The sequence below is a fragment of the Anser anser genome (assembly GCF_964211835.1).
Source record: "Anser anser genome assembly, chromosome: 5".
NCBI lineage: Eukaryota > Metazoa > Chordata > Aves > Anseriformes > Anatidae > Anser > Anser anser.
Genome location: NC_139725.1, coordinates 57,852,588 through 57,878,658, shown reverse-complemented (window position 1 = coordinate 57,878,658; position 26,071 = coordinate 57,852,588). Strand labels below are relative to the sequence as shown.

The following is a 26,071-nucleotide window of genomic DNA, read 5'->3' as shown; positions in this document are numbered from 1 at the left end:
TTAGCCTGTTTTTATTTTTCATTATTTATTTATTTATTTATTTAAATTCAGTGAAGTGCAAATCTGACGTTGAAGGACAACTGCAACACCTTTTCCCACACACAGGCCTGGCCTGGCCGCTTTCCCAAATGATAGATGAACTTTTCTACTGTGTTTGATAAATTGATGTGATGATTTTAAAGAATGTATGGACGTAGCAAAAGATCAGAACACAGGCCCTTTTGTGAATTTTATTAACGAAAATGGAGTAATACTATTTTTAAGACAGTTGCGGCATATAGCAGGCTTTGCATATATTTTTTCAGCTGCTACAATTTTTCCTTATTCTGGTATTCCTGGGGAAATGAAACTAACCAGGAAGACAGGAATACCTGGTGACAATCCAGTAACGAGCATAAAACGAAACTGAATGGAAGGAGCAAGGTCACTTGGTGCAACTGCAGGCTGCAAAGTTGCAGAGGAAGGGAAATATAAGAAAGCAAAACAGAACGTACTTATTTACACTGGTGAGGTTGTCATAGATTTAATGTGTAACCAAGATAAAGGGAACAGACTTAGTATCTCCCTTTACTTGATTGTAAAACCTGAAATTACGTTACCTTTCCAAAGTTTTACTTTCTGTGCTCATTTGCTCAGCTGTTAAGGAAGCAGAGATCAAAGGTGGCTGTTTATTATTTAAAATGGCCTTCCTTGGATTTGTCCTGCTTTATTCCAGTGAACAGCTCATTGAGTTGTGATGAAGGTGATGCATCACCCAGTGGTTTTCCAGATAACTTTGAGAAACTTGTAGCAATCTCCAACAGGTTCAGCTGAAATTCGCACAGTACCAAGACGCATGTGTGTGCATGTGCAAGTAGCATATGATACGGGTACACAGACTGGTGGAGGCCCCGAGCAGTCGAGAGCTGCTAGAGAGGAAGGCTGCAACAGCACAAAGAAGCTTCCAACTCCCCATCTGGAAAAATCCCCCACAGGAGCACAGGCAATGGCAATGCCATCTGTCTGTCTTCGGGAGAGCAGATCTCCTCTCTTGGGAGCAGAAAAAAGCTGGCACATGGAGGTGGGCTTTCACTTCCCCGCCGCACTGAGCCTGGATGCAGATTGCTGTGCCTCACCTACAAAGACCAGGCCCCGCTGTTCTGTACCCTCTCCCCGTTTACCTACTTTTTAAGTCAGTTTTGTTTGAATCCCAGTTCTCTTCATTTTGCCTTTTGATGTTTTCCTCATGACACCTTCCTCCTTCCCGTCTCTCTGCAGCAGACAAGAATTTTTTTTCCTCACTTTTCCCCTGCCTTCATTCATTCTTTGCTGTGCCGCCTTAGTCTGTTTCAGACCTCCTTCTGCAGTCCCTTCTAGCGGGTGTGTTAAGAACTGACATAATACCTCTTAATTTAAATAATTGTTTGTTTCTTGGGTGGTATCCTGATGCTGCTCCTCAGGTCACTGCAGAGACTTCGGAAACCCAATACACAGCTATGCTCCATTTTAAATGGTATCAAGGAGCTGCAACACCCTCTTTCCTTCATCCCTCAGACAAGTGTGGATTTAATGACCAAAGGAGTCAGGGTAGTTACAGCCTGTAGTGTACGACTTCCTTCTCCCATTAACACTACCTGGTACGGCGTACAGCCTGGAAGAACGCCCTAGCTGTAGTTTCCAGTGGGGTCAGGACTACGTCTGCTGCCTCTTTGGGCCTAGTGACTTTCCTAGAAGACACACAATACTGAAGTCAGCAGAGTACTTGGCTGTAGGTATTCAGCTCTACCCGTACTCAAGCAATAAATCTTATTCTACATTAGGTAAGCTGAACTTTGTTACCTGTCCCAAACATACGTTACACTCTCTGTACACCCACATCCTCAGGGTTTCCTGTAGAAACATGACTGATTAATTTTGGCATGCAATACGGGCCCAGCCAAAGCAAAGAGCACATCTCCCCTTGAGTTTTAAAGTGATTTCCTATTCCTCCTGATATTTTCAGTATTAACTCTGTTAATTCTGTTGTATAAACACAACTAGTAATGACTAGGGCAGGAAGAGGTGATAACTGCCTAGCACCTTTTGTCATTCGCTCCTTTTTCTTTAGTACAATTAGAATAGAGTTGCCTTAAAAGAACTCTGTCATCCCTCACTGCCTGGCATCCATTTCTGTTCCAGGATATCCCCCCTAATTTGTGTGATCTTCCAGCTGGTAAACATAACAAATCTGGGAAAAGCAAACGAGACCATTTCTAGGCCCTTTATCTAGCTTATCTTTTCATTGTAGTAAGAAGTACAGAGTTTAACATATCCAGGGTGCTCTATAAAACTGCAGTAAAATCCCTGATAAAACACTAACTTAAAGTCTCAGACGGAAGACATTTACTTAGCATCATAGAATCAGAATGGTTTGGGTTGGAAGGGACATTCAAGATCACCCAGTTCCAACCCCTGCCACGGTCAGGGGTGCCACCCACTAGATCAGGCCCTCCAACCTGTTCCATATTCTCTTTAACTCCTTAAAATTCTCATAAACTCTTAAGAACTCTCTAAAATCTGGGAAACTATCACCAACCTTCTTCACCATGTTCAAATTCACTGTCTCAGTCTGCAGCCTGCGCATCCGAAGACCAATTTAATCTGCTCTTCTAGTGGTGTGAAAGGCCTGCAGTCTGACTCAAAAAAAAAAAAAAAAAGGTTAAACTCTCAAAACACAAGACTTAATCATGTCCTTTCCCACCCTACTTATGGGAATGACTGATGCTTCCTGTCTTTGGCACCCATCCCTCATTGTCCCCTGGGTACCCACCGGTGTCATTTTCTAAGAGGAACTATGGGGGAGTCCTGCCAGCCAGCTCTGGGGAAATTGCCCAGAGGGAAGGGAAGATTCAACACCCTGTTCCTGAATGGTACTGTCCCAGTTACCCTGCTTGGCTCCAGCCAGTCTAGAGATGAGCTTCAAAATAAAATCAAGATAATATGTCGTCTTGATTGTCTATCTATTGTGTCGTGATGTGCCCCCCCCCCCCTTTAGGCAGCTCAGTGAAATGCAAACATATGGACTCTGTAAATTCTTCTGTGAATGGTCTTATGTAAAATGCTCAGCCAAAGCAATGGTTATCGTTAAACAAACAACGACAACAGTAGAGCATAACAAATTACATGCAGGACCAGATCCTCAGCTGCGTAGCTCTATTTGCTCAATGACACGGGGCTGGTTTACACTTGCAGAAAAGCCAGTCCTTCGGGCTCTCCATTAGTATGCGCAGCTAGCTGCTACAAAACCAACACGGAATCCACGCTATCCTCTTGATAAAACTTCAAGAAGTGCTCTTGTAGCTTGCTAAACTCTGAATGAAATGAGGCTTTGTAGCATTTGCAAAAGAACATGGGGGTTGCAAAAGAACGTTGGGGGTTGGACCCGATGATCTTTCGAGGTCCCTTCCAACCCCTTCGATTCTGTAACAGTAAATGATAGCAAATCTCTCAATAAATATACGCCATAATCAAGAATGTACCCACAGCTAAGCAAACCAGACTAAAACAACTGAAATAAAATACTGCTGGAGACAGGTTTAAATATAGACTGACACGAGAGCATGTGAAGAGCAGTTCTGCTGCTGGGGCAAACTATCTCAGTAATACGAAATACCACGGGGAATGTGTCACAATAGTTTGCTACAACAAACAACAACCACCCTCCCAACCTACTGACTTTTTTTTTGCAGTTAATGGTAAATCTGTGTGTGCAATCTAGGTATTTCAAAAGCATTCTGAACAAGAATGAAACTTTAGAGCACATTACACTAAAATAAGCATCAAAATAATGATCTTACATTCATGTCACACCTTCCAAGAAGCTCAGTTCACAGCACTTTCACTTGTGTGGCATCTGACCAGCTTGTCAAAAACCATTCTTAACCGAGTGCTGCAGGGTACTATAACTTCAGTGATTCATACATGCAGCTGTTGGAACTGCTTGTTGGGTTGTGAAAAACTCCCAGTGCCAAGTGCTGATCTAAGAGAACCCAGATCTCCATCAGCCCTCTTGGCTCTGAGTAGTTAGTGAACAACAGATGGCAGCAGGAGTTAAGCAAACTAAGAAAATATTCTGAGCGGAGGTATAAAGTTAAAATCCTTGCAAGAACTGAAATTCTCAGAAAATACAGAGAGCAAATGTTGAAGTTTGAACTAGTTTTCATGTGCAAGTGATGTACGCCACTAAAAACATTAAAAGGTAGTCTCAGTTCTGAAGCACTCATTATCAAAGTTTTCATTTAACTCTCATAGAAGAGCCTGCCCGTGAAATTCATACTACAGAAATTTCAGATTTTCAGCTGTGACTGCACTGTAAAACAGCTGAAGACAATACCTGGCACTAGGGAAAAGATGAAAGAACCAGAAATGACATCGTTTGGCAGCAGATTACAAACACCATCAGCAATGAACGGACAGCATCACGAACTCAGCTGGCCTCTTCAGCAGAAAAAGGGACAGAACTACAGCAACAGAAAGAAAAATTATTAGTGTTGAAGTGGACAGAAGTGCAGGAGTCATCGCTGTATCAGCACAAAATGGACAAAGTGGGTAGATGATGTATGAAGAAATGCAGGGTTATAGCAATGATTATAAACATGAATATGTCAGCCTATGAAAACACAGAGAGTAGGAGACTTGTGCTAGTGAAGAAGGAAATCCCCCCTAATTTGGTTTACAATAAATTCTAGTTCTCAGTCTCACTAAGATGGTGCACTCATTGGATAGGCAAAGACCCAAAACAACTTAGAAAGGACTCAAAGATATTTCCAGGGCTTACAGACGCTGTTGAACAGCACCGACATGAACTCACATGAATTAAGTACTATTCTGTAGAGCTTCTTTACTTTACTCCATACAATTGCTGATTTAGAATTCACACGAAAATCTGACCCATCTAAACACACAGGTATCTTGAGCCATCTCTTTAAGTAGTAACCATCACTGTGACTGCAGCCAACTGCGAGCAAGTTCTCGCAGAGAAGTGAGGATTTCTAGAACAACCTCGAATTAAACCACTCATCTGAATTTGCAACATTATGAAGAAAGTGTTTGAGCTTTCTTCTTTTAACATTTTAGTGAGGAGACCGTGAACATTTGCACATTGAATACACTTGCAGACGTATATTTTACTATACTGCAATAATTCCTTACAGCATTCCTCCCAAACAAGAACCATCCCAGGTTTCTAACCTTATTTTTTACTGGGTTTAAAAACATTTTCCAATCTAGTTTGCGGCAGTAAATAATCTTGGTATCATTGAAAGAGAAATCAGAACAATTAGATTACTCATTTAGCAAGCTATTACTCAGTGCAAGAAAGCGTGGGAGAATCAAGCTCCTAAAATGAAACTTGCTGGGACTGAGATACAAAAACTAACGCATATTTATGTATGTAAGCTGTTTGGTTGAAAATTTATCAATTTCTATAGGCTCAGGAATCTGCATTCTGCAAAGTCCTGCACTCTACAGCACAGCACATCAAAACACTTAAGGATATGGGTATGTTTCATCATATGAGTAGTTCTAACAGAGTAAACAGGATGCAAGAGTGGACATACTCAGACCACATATCCTCTTACCAGTTCCTCATTTCTGAGGGTTATCAGTAATCAACACATAGAAGAACGGAGCAGGTCAAAGAGTATCAGAGGGTTTCAACAGTACTATAAATTCTTCAGTCTTCAAAAGCACCACGTGAAGAGTCAGCCTTACAATCCTAAAACATTTGTGCTTGTGACAGGCTCCGAAGGCCGCAGACGTGCCCTATCGTGCGATGGAAGTAGCCAGGCTTCCTGCCTGCCAGCAGCGCCTCCTCACTGCGGGGTCTTTGGGACGAGGACAGCCTCTGTGCGAAGCAGCACCTCTGGATCTCGTGCCCAGAAGCACGCTGGCTCTGCTCTCGCTCATGCTGCCCACCCGGTCTGTGGCTCCCGTGCACCCTGCCCACCGGGACACCCGGCTCCTGCCCCGCAGAGCTCTCCCGCACTGTGCCCGGGCTGGTGCCAGCCGGGGGCTCGCTGCGGGTCCGCTCTGCCCCATCACCCAGGTCAGCAGTGGAGATGTGCAACAGCTCCAGCAGCAGGTCCCAGGGAATGCTGCTGGTTGGGTTTTGCCTTGCCTGCCCCTCTGCATCTGGGAGTTCAGTGAACTTTCCACCCACCTTTTAATTCATGTGTCCAAACCGCACCTCTCCAATTCTGCTTTCCGCAAGAGCACTTTGGGGGACTGCTGAAAGCCTTTCTAACAACAAGGTAAATGACACGGCTTCCTCTCCTCTCGTCCAGTGCTGCTCATCTCATCACAAAAGGCAGTTAAGCTTGGTCAGACTAATTTGCCCTTGATAAATCCATGTTGATTGTTCCCAGTTGTGTTCTTAACCTTCCTGTGTCTGGACATAGCACTGGACGCAGCTTTGTGAAGATTCACTCGGTAACCTTTCCACGGACTTCAGTCACACTGACCAGCTTGTAATTCCTCAAATTGTACCCTTTGAAGAATGGCACAGCAGCCTTCATCTTTCTGCAATCATCAGGACCATTCTCCCGTTGTCACTGCCTTTCAAAGATGATGGCCTGCAGCTTCGTAATGACACTGTACTCCTCACTCAGCGCCCTCTGGTACATTTCTAAATACAGCTTTAGACTCCTGCTGCTGGCACAACAATCACCTTCACGTCCTTGAGAAGCAACTTGTGTGTGATGTTAATTTAATGAAGATGTGGAACGTGATGCAAGGGTGTTGGTTTTTTTCCTTAAAAAAAAAAAAAAAAATCCCACCTTGCATATTGCCTGGCATATGCATAAATAATAAATTTGTTTTATGATACTGGCACCTTAAAATTTAAAGAAAAAACAGTTTCGTTAATTCATGTTTATGCACATACATTACAGTTTGCTTTTGTCTTTGTAGACAGCAAGAGGGTGAGTTTCACTGTGAATTTCAGGCTATATTTAACTACTACTATTTTGGATAAACTATTATTTTGGAAACATCTGCTTTGGACCTACAGATTTCTACGGCGGGCATTTAAAGGCAAAACAAAAGAAACCCAAAACCGCCCGCACAGTTATAACAGTGCGGATCAAACCGTAAGGGCTACAAAGAGAACTTCGGCAAAAATCTACGCAAAACCAGCAAAGCGATGCCACCTTGTGGATATAGCGCGAAACTTCTGAAAAGGTGAGAAAACGCGGCCGTTCGCTCATCCTGAGGCTGATCAGAGCAAAGCCGGCTCCTGCCCAGGGAGCCTCAGGCGATTTTCAGAACTTCCCTGCAGACTTAAGCGCGTGTGCTCGTGGAGCAGACCGAGACCCCGCCTGGTGGACCTACGGCGATTTTTACATCGCTGCGTGGGATTATCAAGTAGTTATCTGGCCTCGCTACCTGCAAGTGGGTCTGTCAGTGAAAGAAACAGAAACACCCATTTCTTACAGAAAATAACAGAACAAATGAGATGGGGGTTATGGTTTCAGCTATCGCACTCGAATAAAGCAATGTAAGAAAATAGAATTGAAGAAGTCCTGAAGTTTAAAATAAATCCTGCAACCGTTAACATCTTTAAGCAATAACCACCTCTGTGAGAGGTACGCAATAAAATGTCTTGTCACTAGGTTTTAGGGGAAATTACAACCACGAGAACTAAACTTGTAATAAAAATGGAATCGTTTGATTCCAGGAGCTGAGGCTTTTCCTTAAGGGAAAAACCAAACCAAAACAAACCCTACAAAATAACAAAAGCCCAGAATACACGGCAGTAACAAATATCATTAAAACTTGTATTACAATGGTAGCAGCTCAAAATTCAATCAACTACAGGGAGTATATTTCAACATTTTTACAAATAACTATATAAAAGATAAAGTTGTTGGTATAACTGTGATAGTCATTAAAACGTTATAAATATATAGCAACTATCTGATCACTCGCTGTTTAGCAATTTTATTAACATAAAATGGAATGTAACATTTAGAGTAATTTTATTCTAATTTCCTATCTATAAGCAGAGTTGATCTTTGAGTTATACTGCTTCTATTTATTTTTTAAAGTAGCATTAACACTTTTTGAAGCCTCTTGGCTACCTTTAATAGGTTAACCAATTTATTTCAATACGAACAAAACAATACTCAAAGCTTTGCTGCCTTCTCCTGGAAGAACCAGCATAGAAAAACTATAGAGTAGAAGAAACAGCGTAAGGAAATGAAATATCAGGGTACACACAGTCAGTCTTCGCCTTACAGGTCCTCATGCAAAAGCCCAAAGGAGGAAAGAAAGATGCTCTCTTGAAGAGTCTCCCACCTACCCACACATTTCACACCTACGAAGCAGTGATACCCAAAGTTTGCCTCTACGACCTGTATGGGTTTTGTTCTTCCCCCTGGTAGACTGCTTCTGCTGGATGGTTTGAGGTTTCTCCCCCCTCCAGGACAACCTCACACATTTCTATGACAGCTTGGGATCTCAGCTTGATTGGAAACATAGCAAACATAGCACAGAAACAAAGCGTAGGCCAATCCTGATCAGTTGAGTTCGCTCCCTTTTAAGACATCAAATTGGGCTCCCTGAGACTTACTTCACCTGTAATGACAAACAGGCCTTAAAAGAAATTCTGCATCCAACCACAAAAACCTTTCTGTAGGATATTTTCACCCATCCATATGCCAGCTCCTCAGTGAATCCCCTTCCCTCTGAATGTCACGCAAACTTTTAGAACTTTGCACTGAATAGGAGGGGAAGAACAAAACAGCACAGCACAGGATAAAAGAACATCTTCCTGCCCAATTAATAAAGCAGATTTCTTTGGCTCTACCATGTAGTCCACTGAGTACACAACATACAGCTCTATGACCAGTGGCAGCACACAAGGCCTTGCAAATAGATGTTAACAAGACAAAGGAAAAAAGCTTGGACCTCCCTCCCTCTCGTAGATTTTTTTTTTTTCCTTCAAGGCAATTCAAAGATTTAAAACCAGTCCCCAGTCCTACCTCCAACTGTTCACCTAAGAACTGCAAAACAAGAGCTGGAGCTTTCCTCAGTAATGAAGCTTTGGGAAATACAAGCCCATGAGAAGCAGTTTTTCACACCTTCTGAATCCAGACAAGCGCATTAATTGGTAACCACTAAAAAACTTTCCTTACAGGCACGATGCACAACCCCAATGCAAGAGCATCCCTGCTCCTCCCAGTCTCTCACCAGTCTCTTCCTGACTCTACTCCTCCTGCTTTTTTCTTCTCCCAGCTCCTCAGTCTGATGAGCAAGCACCTTCCAAGGGGCCTGGGTAGAGGATAACACAAGTTTAAGCCATGCCATCGGTTTAGAGAAGACAGCTTTATATGAAATACAGTAGTAACTAAATGAGCCAAAAAACATATCAACTTCTCTGAAACACAAATCATTTGTAAACAACAAGTCTCTTCTCTCCAGGAGCCTGGAAGCAAAACAGTACTTTCAGTCTCTCACTCTCCAGAGAACGAAAAAAAAACACCACAGAAACACACTTAAAGGTTTCAGTTTGAAAAATATGCTGGAGTGAAAAACATTTTTGTTCACTGCTTAGAGCTTCAAATGAAGCAAAGCCGAGTTTTAAAATTCTTTCCCCAAAGTAGCATGTAAACACGGTAGCTACAGATTCCTCCCATTCACAAAACTCAGCTTTGTGCCCCATGATTACCATAGGAACAACGTTGTTATCTGCCCTGTGACCCACCTCCTGACAACCCGGGACCGCACCAGTGCGCTGCCGCCATTCCTAATCTGTGATAGCTTTGAAAGAATAGATAACGCCGTGGGATTCCTGCACGCTGACAAATCCTTTCGCTACTAGCTCACCCAACCGACTTAAACTGCCCATGCTGCAGCCTGTCTGTTTGCTTTGGAGGTGGAAACAAGGCGCGTTTTACAGTTGTTCAAACTCCAGGCTGCAGTACGAACGAGTAAACTCTCCCATCCCAGCTGGCTACGAAGCATGCGGAACACGGAAACGCCGCGGGCACCAGCCGGGCTATGGCAGCACAACAATCCCCCCCGGGCACCCTAGAGGGCGCAAGCAGTGTCAAAGTGTCACTGCAGTTACAGAAGGTGCTGCTCCGTGTCTGGAAAGAGTGCCAGCCCGCGCCGCGTGGTGGCTGGCAGGCCCTAAGCCCCGCAAGGTGCACCTCGAGGTGCTGCTGCTCAGCGACAGCTAGCGCCCCGCCTGGCTGTGCTCACCCGTCCGCCCGGGGAGCTGCGGTGCGTGCTCAGGAACTGAAGGCCTGCAGCACGGAGTCTCCAGGGGGATGTTGCTGCAGCCGTTCAGTGCTTTAAGGAGGCTTATAAGAAAGCTGGAGGGAGGCTTTTTATAAATGCAGGTAGTAACAGGACAAGGGGTAATGGCTTTACACTAGAAGAGGGTAGATTTACACCAGGTGTAAGGAAGAAATTCTTTGTGCTGAGGCACTGGCACAGGCTGCCCAGAGAAGCTGTGGATGCTCCATCCCTGGAGATGCTCAAGGCCAGGCTGGGTGGGGCTTTGAGCAACCTGGTCTGGTGGGAGGTGTCCCTGCCCATGGCAGGGGGTTAGAACTGAGGGGGCTTCAAGGTCCCTTCCAACCCAAGCCATTCCATGATTTTATGATTCGTTTTCAACAGCTCCTCATGAGACAAATACATCTCTCAACTGAGCTAGCATTGCAAGGGCCTTTCAGTTTCTTCACACAGAAGTAGCTATAGTGGATAGAAAGAGGTAAGAAAGTTACTCCTTGCAAAACAGACTAATCACAGTTGAGAAGACTGGGAAGCGTAAGTAGTAGGCCTTGTTTTGGAAATTCAGGGCAAGTAATAAGAGAAAATGAAGCTTTAGCTCAGAGTGTCATTAGGATCTTTTTCTCTCCCAAATCTGGGAAATTTTTTTCTGTATCCACTGAAGTCATCATTTTACTAAGATAAAGACCATTTGGGTTTGTAGTGTTGCCTTACATCTGTTAAGGTTGGTTCACAAGATGAAAGGTCTGGTCAGTTGTGTTATTTTTCTGTAGCAAAACAGTAAAAGAAAATTATTGGGGGGGCGGGGGAGGAGGGTCCAGTAGTACTTAATGACAGTCCTACCCCTACAGCACAAACAATGCCAAGCAAACTGGTCTCTGCTATGACAGGAAAGGAAAATGAGGAATGTTAGTTTGTGGAGGTGTATCCCTGAGTGCTGACCATTTCTCAGACCCCTGTAGATGAGCTATTTCTGGTGGGTATTCAGGACAATATTAAGCATACAGCAGAGATGATCAAGTCATACAAATAAGCTGCTTTCTATGAAACTGACCTAGTAAGGAAGGTACAGCAAAATTAGTCTTTGACACTGATCTCTCAGAGAAAAGTGTTGGCTTTCTGTTTGCACTCAAAAGCTCTAGCACCAGTGTTCTTCCCTATCAAAGGAGGCATAGAAATAATTAAAACTATTCAAGTTGCCAATAATAAGATGCTTATGACAGTTCATGAAAATTTAACCAGAAACCGGCATACTCTCTATCAGGAGAAGCCTTCAGGTGTGACTGATTGTCCAAATTAGCTCATAAACAAAAGGTTGTGCGTCCAGAAGCGATTTACACTCACCTGGAAGCATAAGAGGAGAAAATTATTTCTATTCTGATCCATAAAAGGGGTGTCCTCACATGAGCAACAAGCAGAGAGACACTGAATAGATATTTGGAATTCTCTCTAACACAAGGAATACCTGTTACGACCACAAAGTAGTCCCTTCCAGATAGGCCTATCACAAAGGGGGACAAAGCAGAAAGTTGACTCAAAATAATCTAGAAATCCTCAAAATATAAAAGTTTATTTAGCTACAATATTAAAAAGTACAATATAAAGATATAAAACATAGAAATTCCATAATTAATTCACATGCTAAAAGGATTAATTGATCAGCCATAAGGAAGAGACTTCATGAATTTTATGGACGTCTTAGCCCTGAGGGCTATTTCATCAGGTTTCAGACTTGAAATATTGAACAACCATTGCAGAGAACTTGCTCACCAACATCGCCATAACTAGGAGGAGAAGGAAAAAAAAAAAAAAAGAAAACCAGAAAAACAAAGTCAGTGTCTACTGCTTTTGGAACATAAAGAATGCCATTCTATTCCGTTAGCAACTGTAACCATGGGACTCCGACACAGTTTCTTTACATCACAGAACTGTTAATAACAGTGTCCAAAACTTAAGTTACTCCTTAGGAGCGTGTTTATTCATTACCGGCTAGCATTGCTGGTGAGAAAGCAAGAGGAACATTTGCCTCCTAGAACATTTAAATACTAGACTTGCACTAAGACTGATTAGACGACTTCACGCAGGCGTTTTATTTCCCACGCTTCAGACAGTTTTACTGCTCCTAATTCAATATCCAAAGAGGTTAAGTCAATTGGATGTATGAGCTAGGTAGCTGTTGGGACTTCATAAGCTACAACCGATGTTCAGAGTTACAAGTTTGAGAAGTTGAAAAGGCACTTACTCAATTACGGAGCACAAAGAGCAGGTAACTGTGTTACAGCAGCTGCAGAGCCTGCTGCAGCTCTGGCATACGAACCGGTCACACTGCGAACACGCTTCCTTGACATCGGCAGTTCTTACACATGATGAGCAGGCTTTGGAAACTCCCACCGGCGGAACTGCTTAGAAAAGATGTAATTAAGTAAAGATGTACTTTATAGCAAAATGGAGAAAGAACCTGAAAACTCTAAGAACTGCAAGAGCATGGTGTCTCTGCTGGATATTACAGCTACAGGTAGCAGCGCTTTGAAAAACACAACTGCTTGCCCCATGGCTTTATTGGCTTTTCCCTCCACTCCTCTTAACGGAGAGATCATTAAGACAGTATCAAGCAGACCACACCTGAAACCATTTCCAAAGATCATCTAATTCCAATGCCCCTGTCATGGGCAGGGACACCTTGTAGAATCATTAAGGTTGGAAAAGCCCTCCAAGATCATCTGGTCCAACCACCCCCCTACCACCAATGTCCCCCACTAAACCATGTCCCTAAGCACCACGTCCAACCTCTTCTTGAACGCCCCCAGGGACAGTGACTCCACCACCTCCCTGGGCATCCCATTCCAGTGCCTGACTGCTCTTTTTGAGGAGAAATGTCTCCAAATTTCCAACCTGAACCTCCCCAGGTGCAACTTGAGGCCACTCCCTCTGGCCCTATCACTAGTTACCTGTGAGAAGAGGCCGACCCCCAGCTCCCCACACCTTCCTTTCAGGCAGTTGCAGAGAGCAATGAGGTCTGCCCTGAGCCTCCTCCTCCCCAGACTAAACACCCCCAGCTCCCTCAGCCGCTCCTCACAGGACTTGTGCTCCAGGCCCCTCACCCGCCTCGTAGCCCTTCTCCGGACACGCTCCATGGCCCCAAACCCACCCCTGTACCCCAGCCCCCCCACTCACCCATCTCCGTGCCGGCCGCGCTCCTCAGCAGCCTCCCGTCGTGCCCGATGCGCAGCTGCCCGCTCCAGCGCCGCCCGGGGCCGGCGGCCGGGCCCTGTCCGTCGGGCTGCGTTGAGCGGCCGGCAGCGGGCCGGGGGAGCGGGGTCCAGGCGCCCTCAGCGCACGCCTGGGCGCCCCTGAAGAGCAGCCGCCGGGTGCGCTCTGCCGCGGGACACGAGAGGAGCGTTACCGGCGGCCCCCCTCAGCCCCCCGGGGGGGCTCTGAGGGAACGGGACGGCGTGGGGCGTCCCCCCCCCCCCCGCCGCGCCCCTACCGCCCCCCCCGTCTCACCGAAGATCTCCCTGCGGAGCTCCTCGGCCCGCACCCCGCGGCTCAGCTCCCGCAGCCCCACGCGGGTCTTCAGCTGCAGCGGCGCCCCGTCCCCGAAGGGGCAGGAGCGCTTCGGCATGGCGGCCGGCCCCCCCCCCCCTCTTCCCCGCCGGCCCGGCCCGTAACGGCGGCTCCCGCCCGCCAACCGCCCCGCCGCCGCCACTCCCGGCCAATGGCGGCGCGAGGAGAGGAAGATTGACGGGAGGGGGCGGGACCTGCGCCTGAGGGGAGCGGGCGGGACTGAGGGGAGCGGGCGGGACGCGCTCGCCGGGACCGGGGCTGTCGCCGCCGCCGCCGGGCTCGGGGGGCTGGGGTTGCGCCCCGGTGGGAGCCGGTCGGTTCTGCCGAGCCCTCCTGGCAGCCAAACCCTCGGGTTTCGGGACCTTTCCGTGCCCGGCCAGGGGGAGCGGGAGGTGCCGGGGTGCTGCGCCACCCGCAGGCTCCGTCAGCCCGCCTGGAGACGCCTCCCACAGGCTCCCAAATTTTTGTTGTTGTTGTGGAAAGCACCGCGACCCCAGCGAGGCTTTGGGGTGTGGATTTCTCGATAAACTCTCCTTCCTCGCTGGCTGTTTTGGACTCAGATTCTTATGTAAATGTCGTGTGTGTCACAGTTGTTTACAGCTTCAAGTAGTTCCTCCTTAAGGTGCTTACTAAAGTTATATCAGTCCAAACGCTGTAGAACTACCTAAAACGTGCACAAACACAAGAATTCACAGTTTTGAAATGAGGTCTGAGAGCCTCGGGCTGGTCAGAGACTCTCTCAGCTCCCCAGGTTAAACATGTAGGGCCACCAGGCCAGACTCAGTCGTGTCCCAGAGGCTGCTGCTCAGTTTCACTAAAATCACCGAGTTTTCTGGGACTTGCTGCTTTCACAGTGTGATGAAGAAATATTGTAATTAATTTCCTATTGACTGGTAAGCTGGCTGCAGCAATGTACCTATTACTTTGTAACTTAAGTGCCACATCCAACGCCAAGTAGCAGTCAGTGTAGGAGGGGGTTCTGCACTGATGAACAAACGCACGCTTCAAGAAGCTTTGTAGAAGCTACGCTTTGTAGAAGCTACAGCTGTAATGCACAAAATTGTAATTCACAAAAATACCTTCCACACTGCAAGGTCTGGCTCCTGCCACACACAGCTGCAAAGATTTATACTTCGGCTTTTTCTGCATGTACTTGTAAATGTACGCTTAAACATATTCTACAGAAAATTTTCCTCTGCTTGTGGAAAACTCTCGGTCTTTTCTTTATCTCTCAGGCATTTTCTTTGTAAATAATCCTTAAATATAGGCCCTGGTGTCCCTGAAGCTCTCTGGGGCACATCAGTGAGCGGAAATGTAAACTGGCTCAGACCGTGCCCCGTCAGGACAGAGGGCACTAGGTCACACACGTTTCATTAGGATGGCAAAAGGCAGAGCTCAGCTGCCTGCGGCCTGGATGAGACACAAAGAACAAAGTTAAAAGCGCCCTTCTGCTCGCAGTGCTCTGAAGCTGCGATCTGGGGATATGAAATAGATTTGAAAGTGACCAGCACGTGCTGTAGTGGTGCTGCTGGAGCTGTCATGGAAGAGGAAATTTAAGGACAGTTCCTCTGAGGGCTGTTACATTTGCAGGCTGCCACCGCCACCCCACTGCAGGGCAAATGCAGAAATCTGATTGCCACTGAGTCATCTGCGGGTGTTGACAACTCCTCTTTAATTTCTCTGCAAGCCGCAACCTTAATAACATCTGTTACTGATCAGATATTTCCTATTTGTGAGAGGTATTAAGGCAAAAAATATATATATTTTTTTCTGTATCAATGTATCTTAGCTTCCTAAATGGAATTGGTTCACCTGCTGGTCTGTTGACTTGCTACCCAACAGGATGATTCCCAGTACTTTATTAATGTCACAGCAGTAAGCCTTGAGGAAGATCCACTGGTGATTTGGAAGTAGAAAAAAGGCTGAGATCTGATCTGGCAAAGACTGCTGGCACTGAGCATTCATGAAAATTAATGCTGACAATTTCCCAGGTTATTTGAAGAGATTGTGTGTTGTTACACAGCTTCTGAATAGGAAAAAGCAGCCCAAACAAATCCCAAACCACTAATGGTAATTGTGAAATATGATAATTTTGTTTTATCCTCGAAAACATGTTTGTAAAAGGAAGCAGAGAATAAAAATGACAGGATTTTTCTTGCTACTTTGCTTCTCCCATGCCCGTGTGAATATTACAGACAAATTGCCTGGTTGATAGCTTTCTCTCTTACAGAACAAAGAAAAATTGCATTTCAAATTTTCAATAGCTTCCATTTCCAGCAAGCAAATTTGAAGAGCAAAATGGACTGGGCTGCGCTCACTAAGTCTGTGTCTTCTAATACTCCATTTCTACCAGCGCTTCAATGAAGTCAGGGCACACACAGGAGGATTCTGGCCATAGTTCACCTCCTTTGAGGCTTCTAGCAGTTTAGAGACTAGAAACGTTCTGAGCCCAAGTTTCCATTTGGATCTTACTGCTTCATAGTTGTCAGTATGTCATCATGAATCTGTCCAGTCCCCCTCTCAAAACTGGTAACGTTTAATTTCTTCTTTTGTCCGGCAAGATGTACAACTTTGCAAAATGTTATTAAAAACCAAACCAATCATTTTCTGTACCTCTCATAGTCCCTAGCGTCCTTTCTGAAGGAGGGTGGCCAGTGCTCCAGCTGTGGACATGCTATGCATCCGGGCAGCATGAGCCTAAAGATTTTTTCTTGGTCCCTTCCCTAATAATTCCTAACATCTAATTGATCATGGCGATTACTGCTTGAGAACTAAACCGGTGTTTTCAGGGAACTATTCATAAATGACTCGCAGCATCACTCCCCTGAGTGCTAATCGCTTTCTAATCGCTTAATTCACAACCCATCATTCTATGTATATAATTGAGGTTATTTTTCCCCCATGCGTGTTACTGCACACTTGCTGACACCGCCAATTTATTGCCTGTTAGGTGTAGTGAAAGTCTTGAAAATATGCAGCTGTACCTCTTCCCAGCCGGCTTTTAGATTTGACTTTACACAATAATGCAGCAAACACTAATACCTCTCTGCTCATCTCCTTTCTCAGATTACTTATAAATATGTTGACAGACACAGACATCTTGCCTGAACCTGCCTGAGGTTAATCCTCAGGATCACAGCGATCCCTTTGTAAAGACTGGCACCACGTTCCTTTCACACCAAGACAAATTTAAGTAAACATCACATTTGGACCCAAATTACAATAGACTTTGCCTATAAAATGGGCAGATTTAGATTTTCAGTACTCCAGTAAACACTGAGAGATTATTTTTGTTTCTGATCCTTCAGTAACACAATCGAGGTAAATGTTTGCCTGTCTGCCAATGCTTTCAACTGCTCCAAAATGTAATTTTTGGTAATTAGAAATAAACGGGTAGTCTGGAATAGAAACCACAGACAGTGTAAATCGCAGACATTGCAAATCAGGATTGGATGCTTTCTTAAAGGGAAAAGAACTTATGCATTTGGAAGAGAACAAATTGAGGAAAATTCTGCCTTGTGTTTTAGTCAGTGTCAGACTAAATATTCCCAATGTCTGATTTGGCTTTGTGAAACTAAATATTCATCACTCCAATCTTCCTGTCTATGCCTTGCTTTGCAAACAACCTTTATCCATTTACTGTAACAAGTTAAAGTATTCAATTTTAGGAACAGATGGCAGAAAAATAGCAATCCAGAAGATTATACTAGCTTTTAAGTTGTTCTAAGGGTCTAATAGTAGGATCCTATAAGCACTGGAGAGCCTTAAATATATTTCATCCTTCTGAAAGCCCTCCCCTACATGCATTTGTAATTAAAGTTCCCCATTTATTCTATTATTTCATTATTAGGCCATTTACAAAGAAATCAAAACTTTATACCTAGAGGTGGGGCTCTGACTACTCACAGCTGTACATCAGGAGTTTCCTCAATGATTCCTCTCAATTTGTACTGATACAAAAGGAGGAAAGCATTTTGGCCAATTCTCTAGTTCTTTTCTAACGTTTTCATGACAAAACGGTGAAACGAATATTCTGGAAATTCTTTTAGGTAGAACATTTATTACAGCGGCGGTTGTAGGTGGCCATGTGCCATACGCAGCCTGTTTTGGGGCAGGTGATGTATTGGGATCGGGATGCACACGCATCCCCTGCACAGGACCGAAGAACAACACCGCACCCCATGCCCTCAGCCCCACGGCGCCCTTCTTCCCGTGATCTGCAGTAGGGATTCGAGGATAATAAAACTGTCTCGAACACACCTGTTTTTATTAGAACGGCCCAGGGCTGCTTCCTTTCTTCTGTGCCCTTTTATTTCTGTATCACACTGTCAGCCTTACCAGACACGTTTACAACCCCTATCAAAGGGCTGCACCCTTCAGACATCATCTGTGAGCGAGTGCCAGCACACAGCCGCACGTCATTTTACTATGACTAGTGAGCGACCCAGCTCACGTCCTGATCTTGACGAGTCGCTCCGCACATCAAAAACCATTTGGTAAGCCAGGGAGAAGCATTGAGAGCTGGGAGCATTAAGCCAGGAAGGAGATTAAGGGCTGGCTCTGGAGGCATGCTGCTGCTAAGCCAAGCCTCTGCCACCCTGGCACCGCAGCCAGTGTCTGCACCTAAATTAGCACGGCACGGCTGAGTTTCGTAGAGTGCTCCTGTGAGACAGACCAGTTTCGCTCAGTAGATCAAAATACTTGAAGGTCCCACTTACACTAGAGGGCACTCTGTAAACTGTTACTGCTGTTACAAAGGTGTGATTGTTCTGCTGACAGCGACGTACAAAGGGGCTGCTTTCCAGTTTTTATTGTTGCTCCCGGCCTTTCAAGTTGTGTGTCTGCCTTTCTGCTGTACACAGTTTCCTTTCAGTTTGCCTCTTTCCCGTTTAATCTATCAAGAAGAAAGACAACCCCAAAACCCACACAGCTGGGTATCAAACAGAGCCCGCGCGCACTCACCACGCACACACACTTGGTGGACACCGAATTAAGGACCCACCAGCAATGCACATCCACGTGCTTTGTGTGGCTATAAAACCACGGCATGTAACCAGCTCCTGTGTGAGGCTGAATGAGTGTCCGGACGTGAGAGCAGCCCCGTGCCCACGTCCGCCACCTGAGATCAGGCAGAGAGAACTGCTGTTATTGACCCAGAGGGGTGGTTTCTTCCTCTGGAGCTGGCAACGTTTTTCATCTAATTCTAAGAGACTGTGCAAAAATTCGTTAAACTGGAGCCCAAGAAGAGCTGTTCCATCACTCGGTGTGTGCAGGTACCTCTGCCCTTTCACTAGCCCCACGCAGTACACGACACCCTCCTCCTCCTCCTCGCACGGCATGGGGAGGGCCGGGAAAACCTCTCTGCCTCCGCACTGCAGCTGCGCCCAGTCCGCACCCGGCATTGTTATTTTGGTGCGGAACGAAGCCTTGCTCCAGGACAGCGCTGTTCGTTGTGCCTCCGTGCCCTGCTTTATTCACTCCCTAAAGCAGCCGTTAGCTGGAACGGCTCAAGGCGCACCCATTCAGCCCCAAAGGACAGAACCGGCACGTGTTGGCAAAGGAGCAGGCACGCTGCGCTCACTAGGTATTACGGGCGCTTCCGCAGCAGCGGCCCACAAAGCATGTTTATTTTAAGTTTGTGTGACTATCTTGTCAACCCTGGACAGAGAGGGTCTCCGTCTGGAAAACAGAAACTGCACGGAGTCAAAGCAAGTGTCCAAACAGTGCCAGGATAACATGCCACAGCCACAGCAACCGTCACTAGGGCTAGAGTGGACATTTTCTTTGTACAGCCTTTTAGGTTGGAAGCTGTTTACGCTGGGAAGACTTCAAGGCACTCATTCTCTCTCTTTGCTCTCTGCTGAGCAGTTTGCACGAGTGGTGTCCTACGAGTTATAAAAGTAACATTCAGTCCTAGGCCCGCTATCCAGGGTGCCAATTAATAGAGACTTTTTTTTTTTTGTGCTGCTGGCGTGTTTCCCCAGGATGGAAATCGTCAGTACATTTTACATAGGGCTCAGACTTCCAGCAGTACCAGCTTTGGTTTTTTAATCATGTAATCTCATGCAAAGCTATCTCTAATAGGCAAATTGTCTTATCTCATTTGTAATGCCTTAACGAGTGTCTTTTATTTCTTCCACGTGACCTTTTGTCGTGTATATTGAAATGCATCATTTTCTATATACATATGTTCAGTACATTCCTGCCACTTATATCCTCTGGTTTCTTATTTGTGTTGATTATTTTTTTTTTAAACTTTTGTCTTTTGTGTTGCTGCATCAGAATTTCAGAGAAGATATCGATGTGACAGACGACAGCATATTCTTATCTTTTATTGTAACTTTCTTGTCTTCAAGATTTGGAAGATCTCCAGATTGATGGCAAGGACATTCAGTATTGCCTCTTTCTCTAATCCTGATTCTTTATTGCGATCTAGAATCTACAAAAAGCTACCGTATAAATGTATCATCACTAAATCTGGTGCAAACGTAAAACAGTAAGGTTGGCATTGAACAACTGACGGAACAGTGGAAGGGTAGCCTGATATCCCTCTTCAAAACTCACTGCCCTCCAGTTCTTGTCCCGGTCCCTGGTAGTTCTTTTGGCTGAGTTCAGCACCCTGCACTGTTCTGCAGGAGTTTGTTGCTGCTTTACTCCAGCTTCAGTTCTTCTGGCAAAGTAGGAGATGCTTTTTTGTCCAGCCCCCAAATTTATTTCACCACTCAGTGTAGGCAAGTAGAGACCGTTGATGTAGAAGTAGAGATCTAGTCTGCAGAATGTATATGCCCAAAATCAGTGGACCAAATCCTAACCTAAAACATGGTTTTGATTTCTTAGTTGCCTTTTCCAGTAATCTTTAGAACTTATAGAAAGAAACATAATGCTGTTTCAGAATGGCAAGGCAAACCTTTTGCAAACTTATCCAATAAATGTCTTCTAACTACATTTCATCTGACGCAGACGTGATTACAGCTCTGTTGGTACAGATACAAAATGCAATCCAGAATTCTCAAAGAATGCGTGAATACGATTGCAAGGCAGGAAGAAATGTTTTTAATAAATCTCTCAAATTGGGAATGGTATCATATTTTTTTGAGAACACCAAGTGTAATACTATTAAAGAAGACAGTGAAAAAATTATGCTGACAATTTGAGGGTTGATGGTCTAGACTCTGTAGTCTGCACACGGTCTTCCTGGCTGGAATAACTGAAGCAAAAGAAAGTTGGAGTACAAAATGCAAGTTCTGAATTTGACCAGCATTGCCTATTTTTGATGCTGTAGTGTGCTAAGTAAGCAATAAAGCACTGATATACACGTGACCATGCACTGGGAATATTGCTAGTCTTACCTGTAGTGAGGCTGATTCTGGAAATAAGAATGGCCCACCATCTCGCCTGATTCTCCTTTTCTTCTTCACCCATTTGCCAAAGACACAAAACATTGCAACAGATGCCAGTGGACTTTCAGCATGGCTGAGTGGTATTACCCACCAGCATGAGTAACTGGAAATAACTTCCCTCGATCTCCTGGCCATTATCCTCCTGGTATTGTAGCCCAGCATGCAGGCTGGTTTGTTCAAGATGCGAGTGCGTTGTTGGTTCGTGTCCAGCCTGGCACCTGCTGTGAAGCTCAGGTCCTGTTTAGCGAAGCTGCCGCTCAGCCAGGTGCTTCCCTCTGTACCGAGAGGCGGGGAACCCTGTTCTTCTACCCCAGCCTCAGGAGCTTTTTGTTGCCCAGCCCTCAAGCTGACCGAGGTCATTGCCTTTTGCTGCCAGCCACTCCTCCCAGTTCAAAATGTTTTCACTCATCACAGGCCGGGTTTCCATGCGTGGCAGAGCATGGCACTGTTTCATGAATCTCAACAGAAACATGACTCCAAATACAATAGGTTTGTGACTCAGAATTTCCTTTTCAGAAGCAAAAAACACCATTAAATATCTTTCTGTGACAGTGACTGCTAATGCACCGTATTCATCCAGTTCCTTGTTTTGCCACGTGCACCAAAGGTTCACTGCAGCACCCCTGCACAGGAGCATCCCTATTCACAGGCCAGCCGGGCTTCCCCAAACCTCAGCAGCAAATGCCTTTTCCACACATTTGAAGAATTAGGCACAGTTCACCTCAAAGCTTTGTCCGATTAAGGGGAAGATGAAGACGCATACTGCCATCTCTGCTGTAAGGGCACTTGGCTGTTCTGTGGTTCTTAAGAAACAAATCACCAGTACTTCTGCCCAGGGCATTTTAAGGATTTCAGCAGCCACCAAAAACTATCGGAGCACTCCGTCACTTACCAAGCACTGGGAAGGTGTCTCCCAAAACCTAACGCTGTTGTCTGAGGCACTATTTAGAGGCCTGTAATGCAAACTCCACTACATGGGCTCAACTTCTAAAAGGCAATGCCTGTCAGTGTAAGGGTACATTATCTCAGCTGCAAGAACATTCAAATACACGTGTTATTTTTTTCCTGAAAAGGACATGTCCTTGCCAAAGACATTTGTGTAGACAGTTTTCAAGTGTGTACTACTTCCAACCACTGCAAAATGCAGCTGCTGGCCAAACTTTGATATATGAAAGGAAGCTATAAACACTTTGTGTTTACAGAACATCTCCTTTCCTGAATTTTTTTTTTTTTTTTTTGCTTCTGGACAGTCTCATAGGGCTGACGGGCAAATATCTAACGCAGTCTCTACAGCAGAAATGAACAGATAGTAGTAGCACACCGAAGTATTTTAGAACAACTAGATTCCTGTGAAGATATAGGAAATTAAAAGGCAAAATCTTGAAATTCTTATTCAGACTTTACTTCTTGAAACGTCCCTATGACTGATATGTGCACGGATGATGTTTTACTTTAAACTTGAGCAATATGTAAAGGTTCAGCCTCACAAAGAGTAAAAGCGACAGTAAGGTTTCTGCCTGGTATTCCCTCCCAGAGCTTCTTTTTGACAGACTGTTATTTGGGAAGGAAAGAACAAAGCTTCTCACCTCCATGAAGCAGGCTGCACGATGCATTCCTCACACACCACCAACCCTGTGTAGTACAGTGACGGCCAAGCAGCTCCACGTCTCAAGCACCCTCTTTTTAATCGGCAACATGAATCTAATGAAGACACGAAACCAACACTAATAAACTCCCCTATATTTAGTAGCCAACAAATCCACAAGCTGCTCCCTTGATACAGCGCCTGCGCCACAAATAGGGACCTCTTCTAAAGATAATACGGTTGGAGCAGTATGTTTCTTTTTTGCCTGATGCCTAGTTAAAAGGGTGATGTCAGTTCATCCATTTTGCAAACATCCAGGACTTGAAATTGGCCCTCTGATGGAAATGAAACATTAAAAATTAAGAAGCCAGGCTACTTCCATGCGGTATAAGGAGCTGGCTAAGGCTTGACCCCATATAAATTGTTATGGGAAGTGTGTACAAGCAGAGAGGTGATATTAATTGCAGTGCTACAACGGCCAGACGGTCTCACTGTTCCCATTTTCACCATGCTGTGTACCTTCTTTCCTCCCTCCCAGCCTTAAGACTCTGCTCTCCAGCTGATAGACAACAGATGGACCAGCAACAAAACAGAGTGCTTGCCCAGTGGGTAATTTCAGCAGATACTTACTCAGTGGTTTTTTTTTTTTTTTTGCCTTGAGTGATGCCAGTGTCACAAGGAGTTTGATCAAACTGCTTCAGATGCGTTGGCTACCAGTCAAGCATCATTCTACGTGAATTTATATATAAGCGATGCAAAGGAAATGAAGAAACAGTTAATTAGCAGCGCAGCTCTCTTACATCTCGTAGGCATTGCTGTGAATTGTGCGCCTGCTCTCGTTGGCTGGACAGGTCACTCACCTGCAGTTCAAGGCTCCTAAAATGCTTCTGAAATGGATGAAAAGAGTCATTTCTATCAAAGCTTCTGAAAAGCCCTAACAGGACTTGTTTGAAGCCCTTATACATTGTACATTTGATATCTACCATTCCTTTCTAGTACAGTGAATGTTGATGGAATTCACTTGAGTTATTCTGAGCCATCTGTTACAGAAAGAACGTTAGTGCATTTCCTAATTGATGCAGCAAGGAAATGTTTTGCTTCATTGTAAAACCATTCTTCATCCCTGTGAGATAACTGAAGAGGACTAACCTTGACCCTGCATCAATAAAGGTGGATCACCGCCCAGTTTCTGAAAAGGAGTCTGATCAAGTTTATAGAATATGTAATAAAATTAAAAAAAAATCCAAATACTGAGATTTTGTTCTTCATAGACTGAAAGAAAATATCCATTCTTTCAGTAATGCTGCTAGTTAGTTTCTAGAATCCATGAAATACGGAACCAGGTTTTCGTATGAAGTGCATTTTGTAAAAGTAAAAGGAGAGAGAGAGAGAGAGAGAGAGAGAGAAAGCAAGCACTGTTACTTTAAATTGATTTTAATGTGTCTTCCAGGACAAAATAACAGGTGTGGATCCAAAATTCATCTGAAAAATCTGCATAGAGGGAAAGATGTAAGCATAGTTTGCACATTACTATGGAAATGCTTTTCTTTCCTTTTATGAAGTGCATCATGCCAAAACTGTCAGACCATAGAAAGCCAAATTAAAAATTACAAAAGCTTTAAAATCCTATACTGCACGTGTTAAGAAGCACACACCTGACTAAGAAGGCCATGTTATAAGGGTAAGTGTGAGCAAATATGTCAAATATATTAATGTGCATGAGTGAATCAGTAATTGCTGCTTTTTAAAAACTTTAATTTTTACAACAAATTGTGTTGTTTTGGTAGACATTTACCCTTATTCTTCCATCAAGATATCTAACAGGATGATGCGTCAACCGATTTCAGTCATTATTACTGCATTTAGTTGGGGAGAAAGAAGAAGTCAAATTCATCACAGTGATTGTTATTAAAATGAAATTACAAACAATACAAAATAATTCAAAAAATAATGGGAAATGGTGAAAATGAAAGCAACTTTACATTTAAAAAGTTCTTATCAAGCATTATGTCACTCAGTAGATTAGAGAGCTTTTCAATAAAAACCTGAACTTATTCACATTTAATTCAGTGACAACACGTGAAATTCAGTAGGCGTAAAATTTCATTTAAAAAAACCCATGCTATGAAATGAAATGCATGATATTTTTACTGCAACAGAGTAAGTCACAGGATAATTGTCTACTGTATCAAGTCCGTTGTCAACATCACTGTGTTTTTGAAGAAACCTTGAATACAAATACAGGCAATGGAGACTAATGGAAAAAAATACTGGAAAATGAAAGATTAGGGGAACAACAGAGAAATCTTGTGAAAAATAAGGTAAAAAAAAAAAGTTTGTTTGTTTGTTTTTCTTTTTAATATGCCAAATACTTCCCTCAGATAGCTTAAATATAGCATCCATCCCTAACACAAATGCACCCATGGAGATGATGCCAAGAAAAGGAATAGATCTAGACCATCCAGTAGGCCAATGTCACAAGATTAAGCCACATGAAAACAAAATTTAATTACTGTATCTCCAAGCATCCTTATGCTTAAATTACCTCATCTAAATGACGTACATTTCACGGTGCTTGTACTAATTAGCACTTACCAAGCACCTTTCACAAGTGCTTTGCAAACATTAAATAAGGTCAGAAATCTCTTTGCTCTTCCATAAGAGCACTCATAAATATGAAGGGTAGAGGTTCTTCGCGTATATTAGAGCAAGGACTGCAGGACTTGACTCACAGACTTCTGAAAAATAGCGTAAAATAGGTGTGGAAGTTTTCCTAATTGCTATTTTACAGATTGAAAAACAGTAATTAAATCACTTGTCAAAGACCAACAAAGGAATTGTGGCTGAATTCTGGATTCACAGCTTTGGGCTCTTTTTATTAGATGTTAAGTATTTGATTAAGGCATGAAGCCATAGTCTGTGGTGAACCAGGTAGGAAGAGACTGTACTGCAGAGAGAAGGTGTAAAAATTCTGCCCTACCAGCAGCAACACATCTGTAAAGAGTTAAAATAAGTGCATGCTATGTGCTTATGCCAGTACTTTTGCAACTGTTTCTTAACACAAATGTTTTTGAACATGAGTTACACAAGATAGGTTTTTGTTTCCCCCCATCTCTGATGCAAAGAATGTTATTGTCTTGTATCCTTTGAGTTACTATCACAGAAAAGGGATTATTTTCACACATTACATAATGACATTACTGGTTGTGATGCCTTTTTCCACAGCCTCAGGGAATGATACAAAAATATTGTTATAGCTCTCTGAGAC

The 26,071-nt window shown here is 44.2% G+C and overlaps 1 protein-coding gene and 1 long non-coding RNA gene across 2 annotated transcripts; both read right to left on the bottom strand.

The window, feature by feature from the left end:
* Positions 1-790: 790 nt before the first annotated feature.
* LOC310901014 lies at positions 791-9,719 on the bottom strand. Its single transcript, XR_014585526.1, has 3 exons — positions 9,686-9,719; positions 9,208-9,288; positions 791-6,768 (listed from the first exon to the last, which is right to left on the bottom strand). It is a non-coding gene; the product is annotated as an uncharacterized lncRNA (long non-coding RNA).
* Positions 9,720-11,799: 2,080 nt separating this feature from the next.
* Positions 11,800-13,918, bottom strand: SIVA1 (SIVA1 apoptosis inducing factor). Its single transcript, XM_083839865.1, has 4 exons — positions 13,759-13,918; positions 13,429-13,629; positions 12,497-12,653; positions 11,800-12,038 (listed from the first exon to the last, which is right to left on the bottom strand). Exons 1-4 carry the CDS (start codon positions 13,874-13,876, stop codon positions 11,981-11,983), a joined length of 534 nt encoding a protein of 177 aa, XP_083695991.1. The 5' UTR covers positions 13,877-13,918; the 3' UTR covers positions 11,800-11,980.
* Between the last annotated feature and the right edge of the window lie 12,153 nt (positions 13,919-26,071).

What these genes read in the sequence shown, in the direction of transcription:
- SIVA1 (XM_083839865.1), bottom strand. Translation starts at nt 13,876, where the DNA reads ATGCCGAAGCGCTCCTGCCCCTTCGGGGACGGGGCGCCGCTGCAGCTG. An exon ending in GCTCCGCAGGGAGATCTTCG is followed by an intron (nt 13,630 to 13,758) that starts GTGAGACGGGGG and finishes GTCCCGCGGCAG; the next exon opens with AGCGCACCCGGCGGCTGCTC. An exon ending in CGCGGCCGGCACGGAGATGG is followed by an intron (nt 12,654 to 13,428) that starts GTGAGTGGGGGG and finishes TTTTCTAAGCAG; the next exon opens with TTCCGCCGGTGGGAGTTTCC.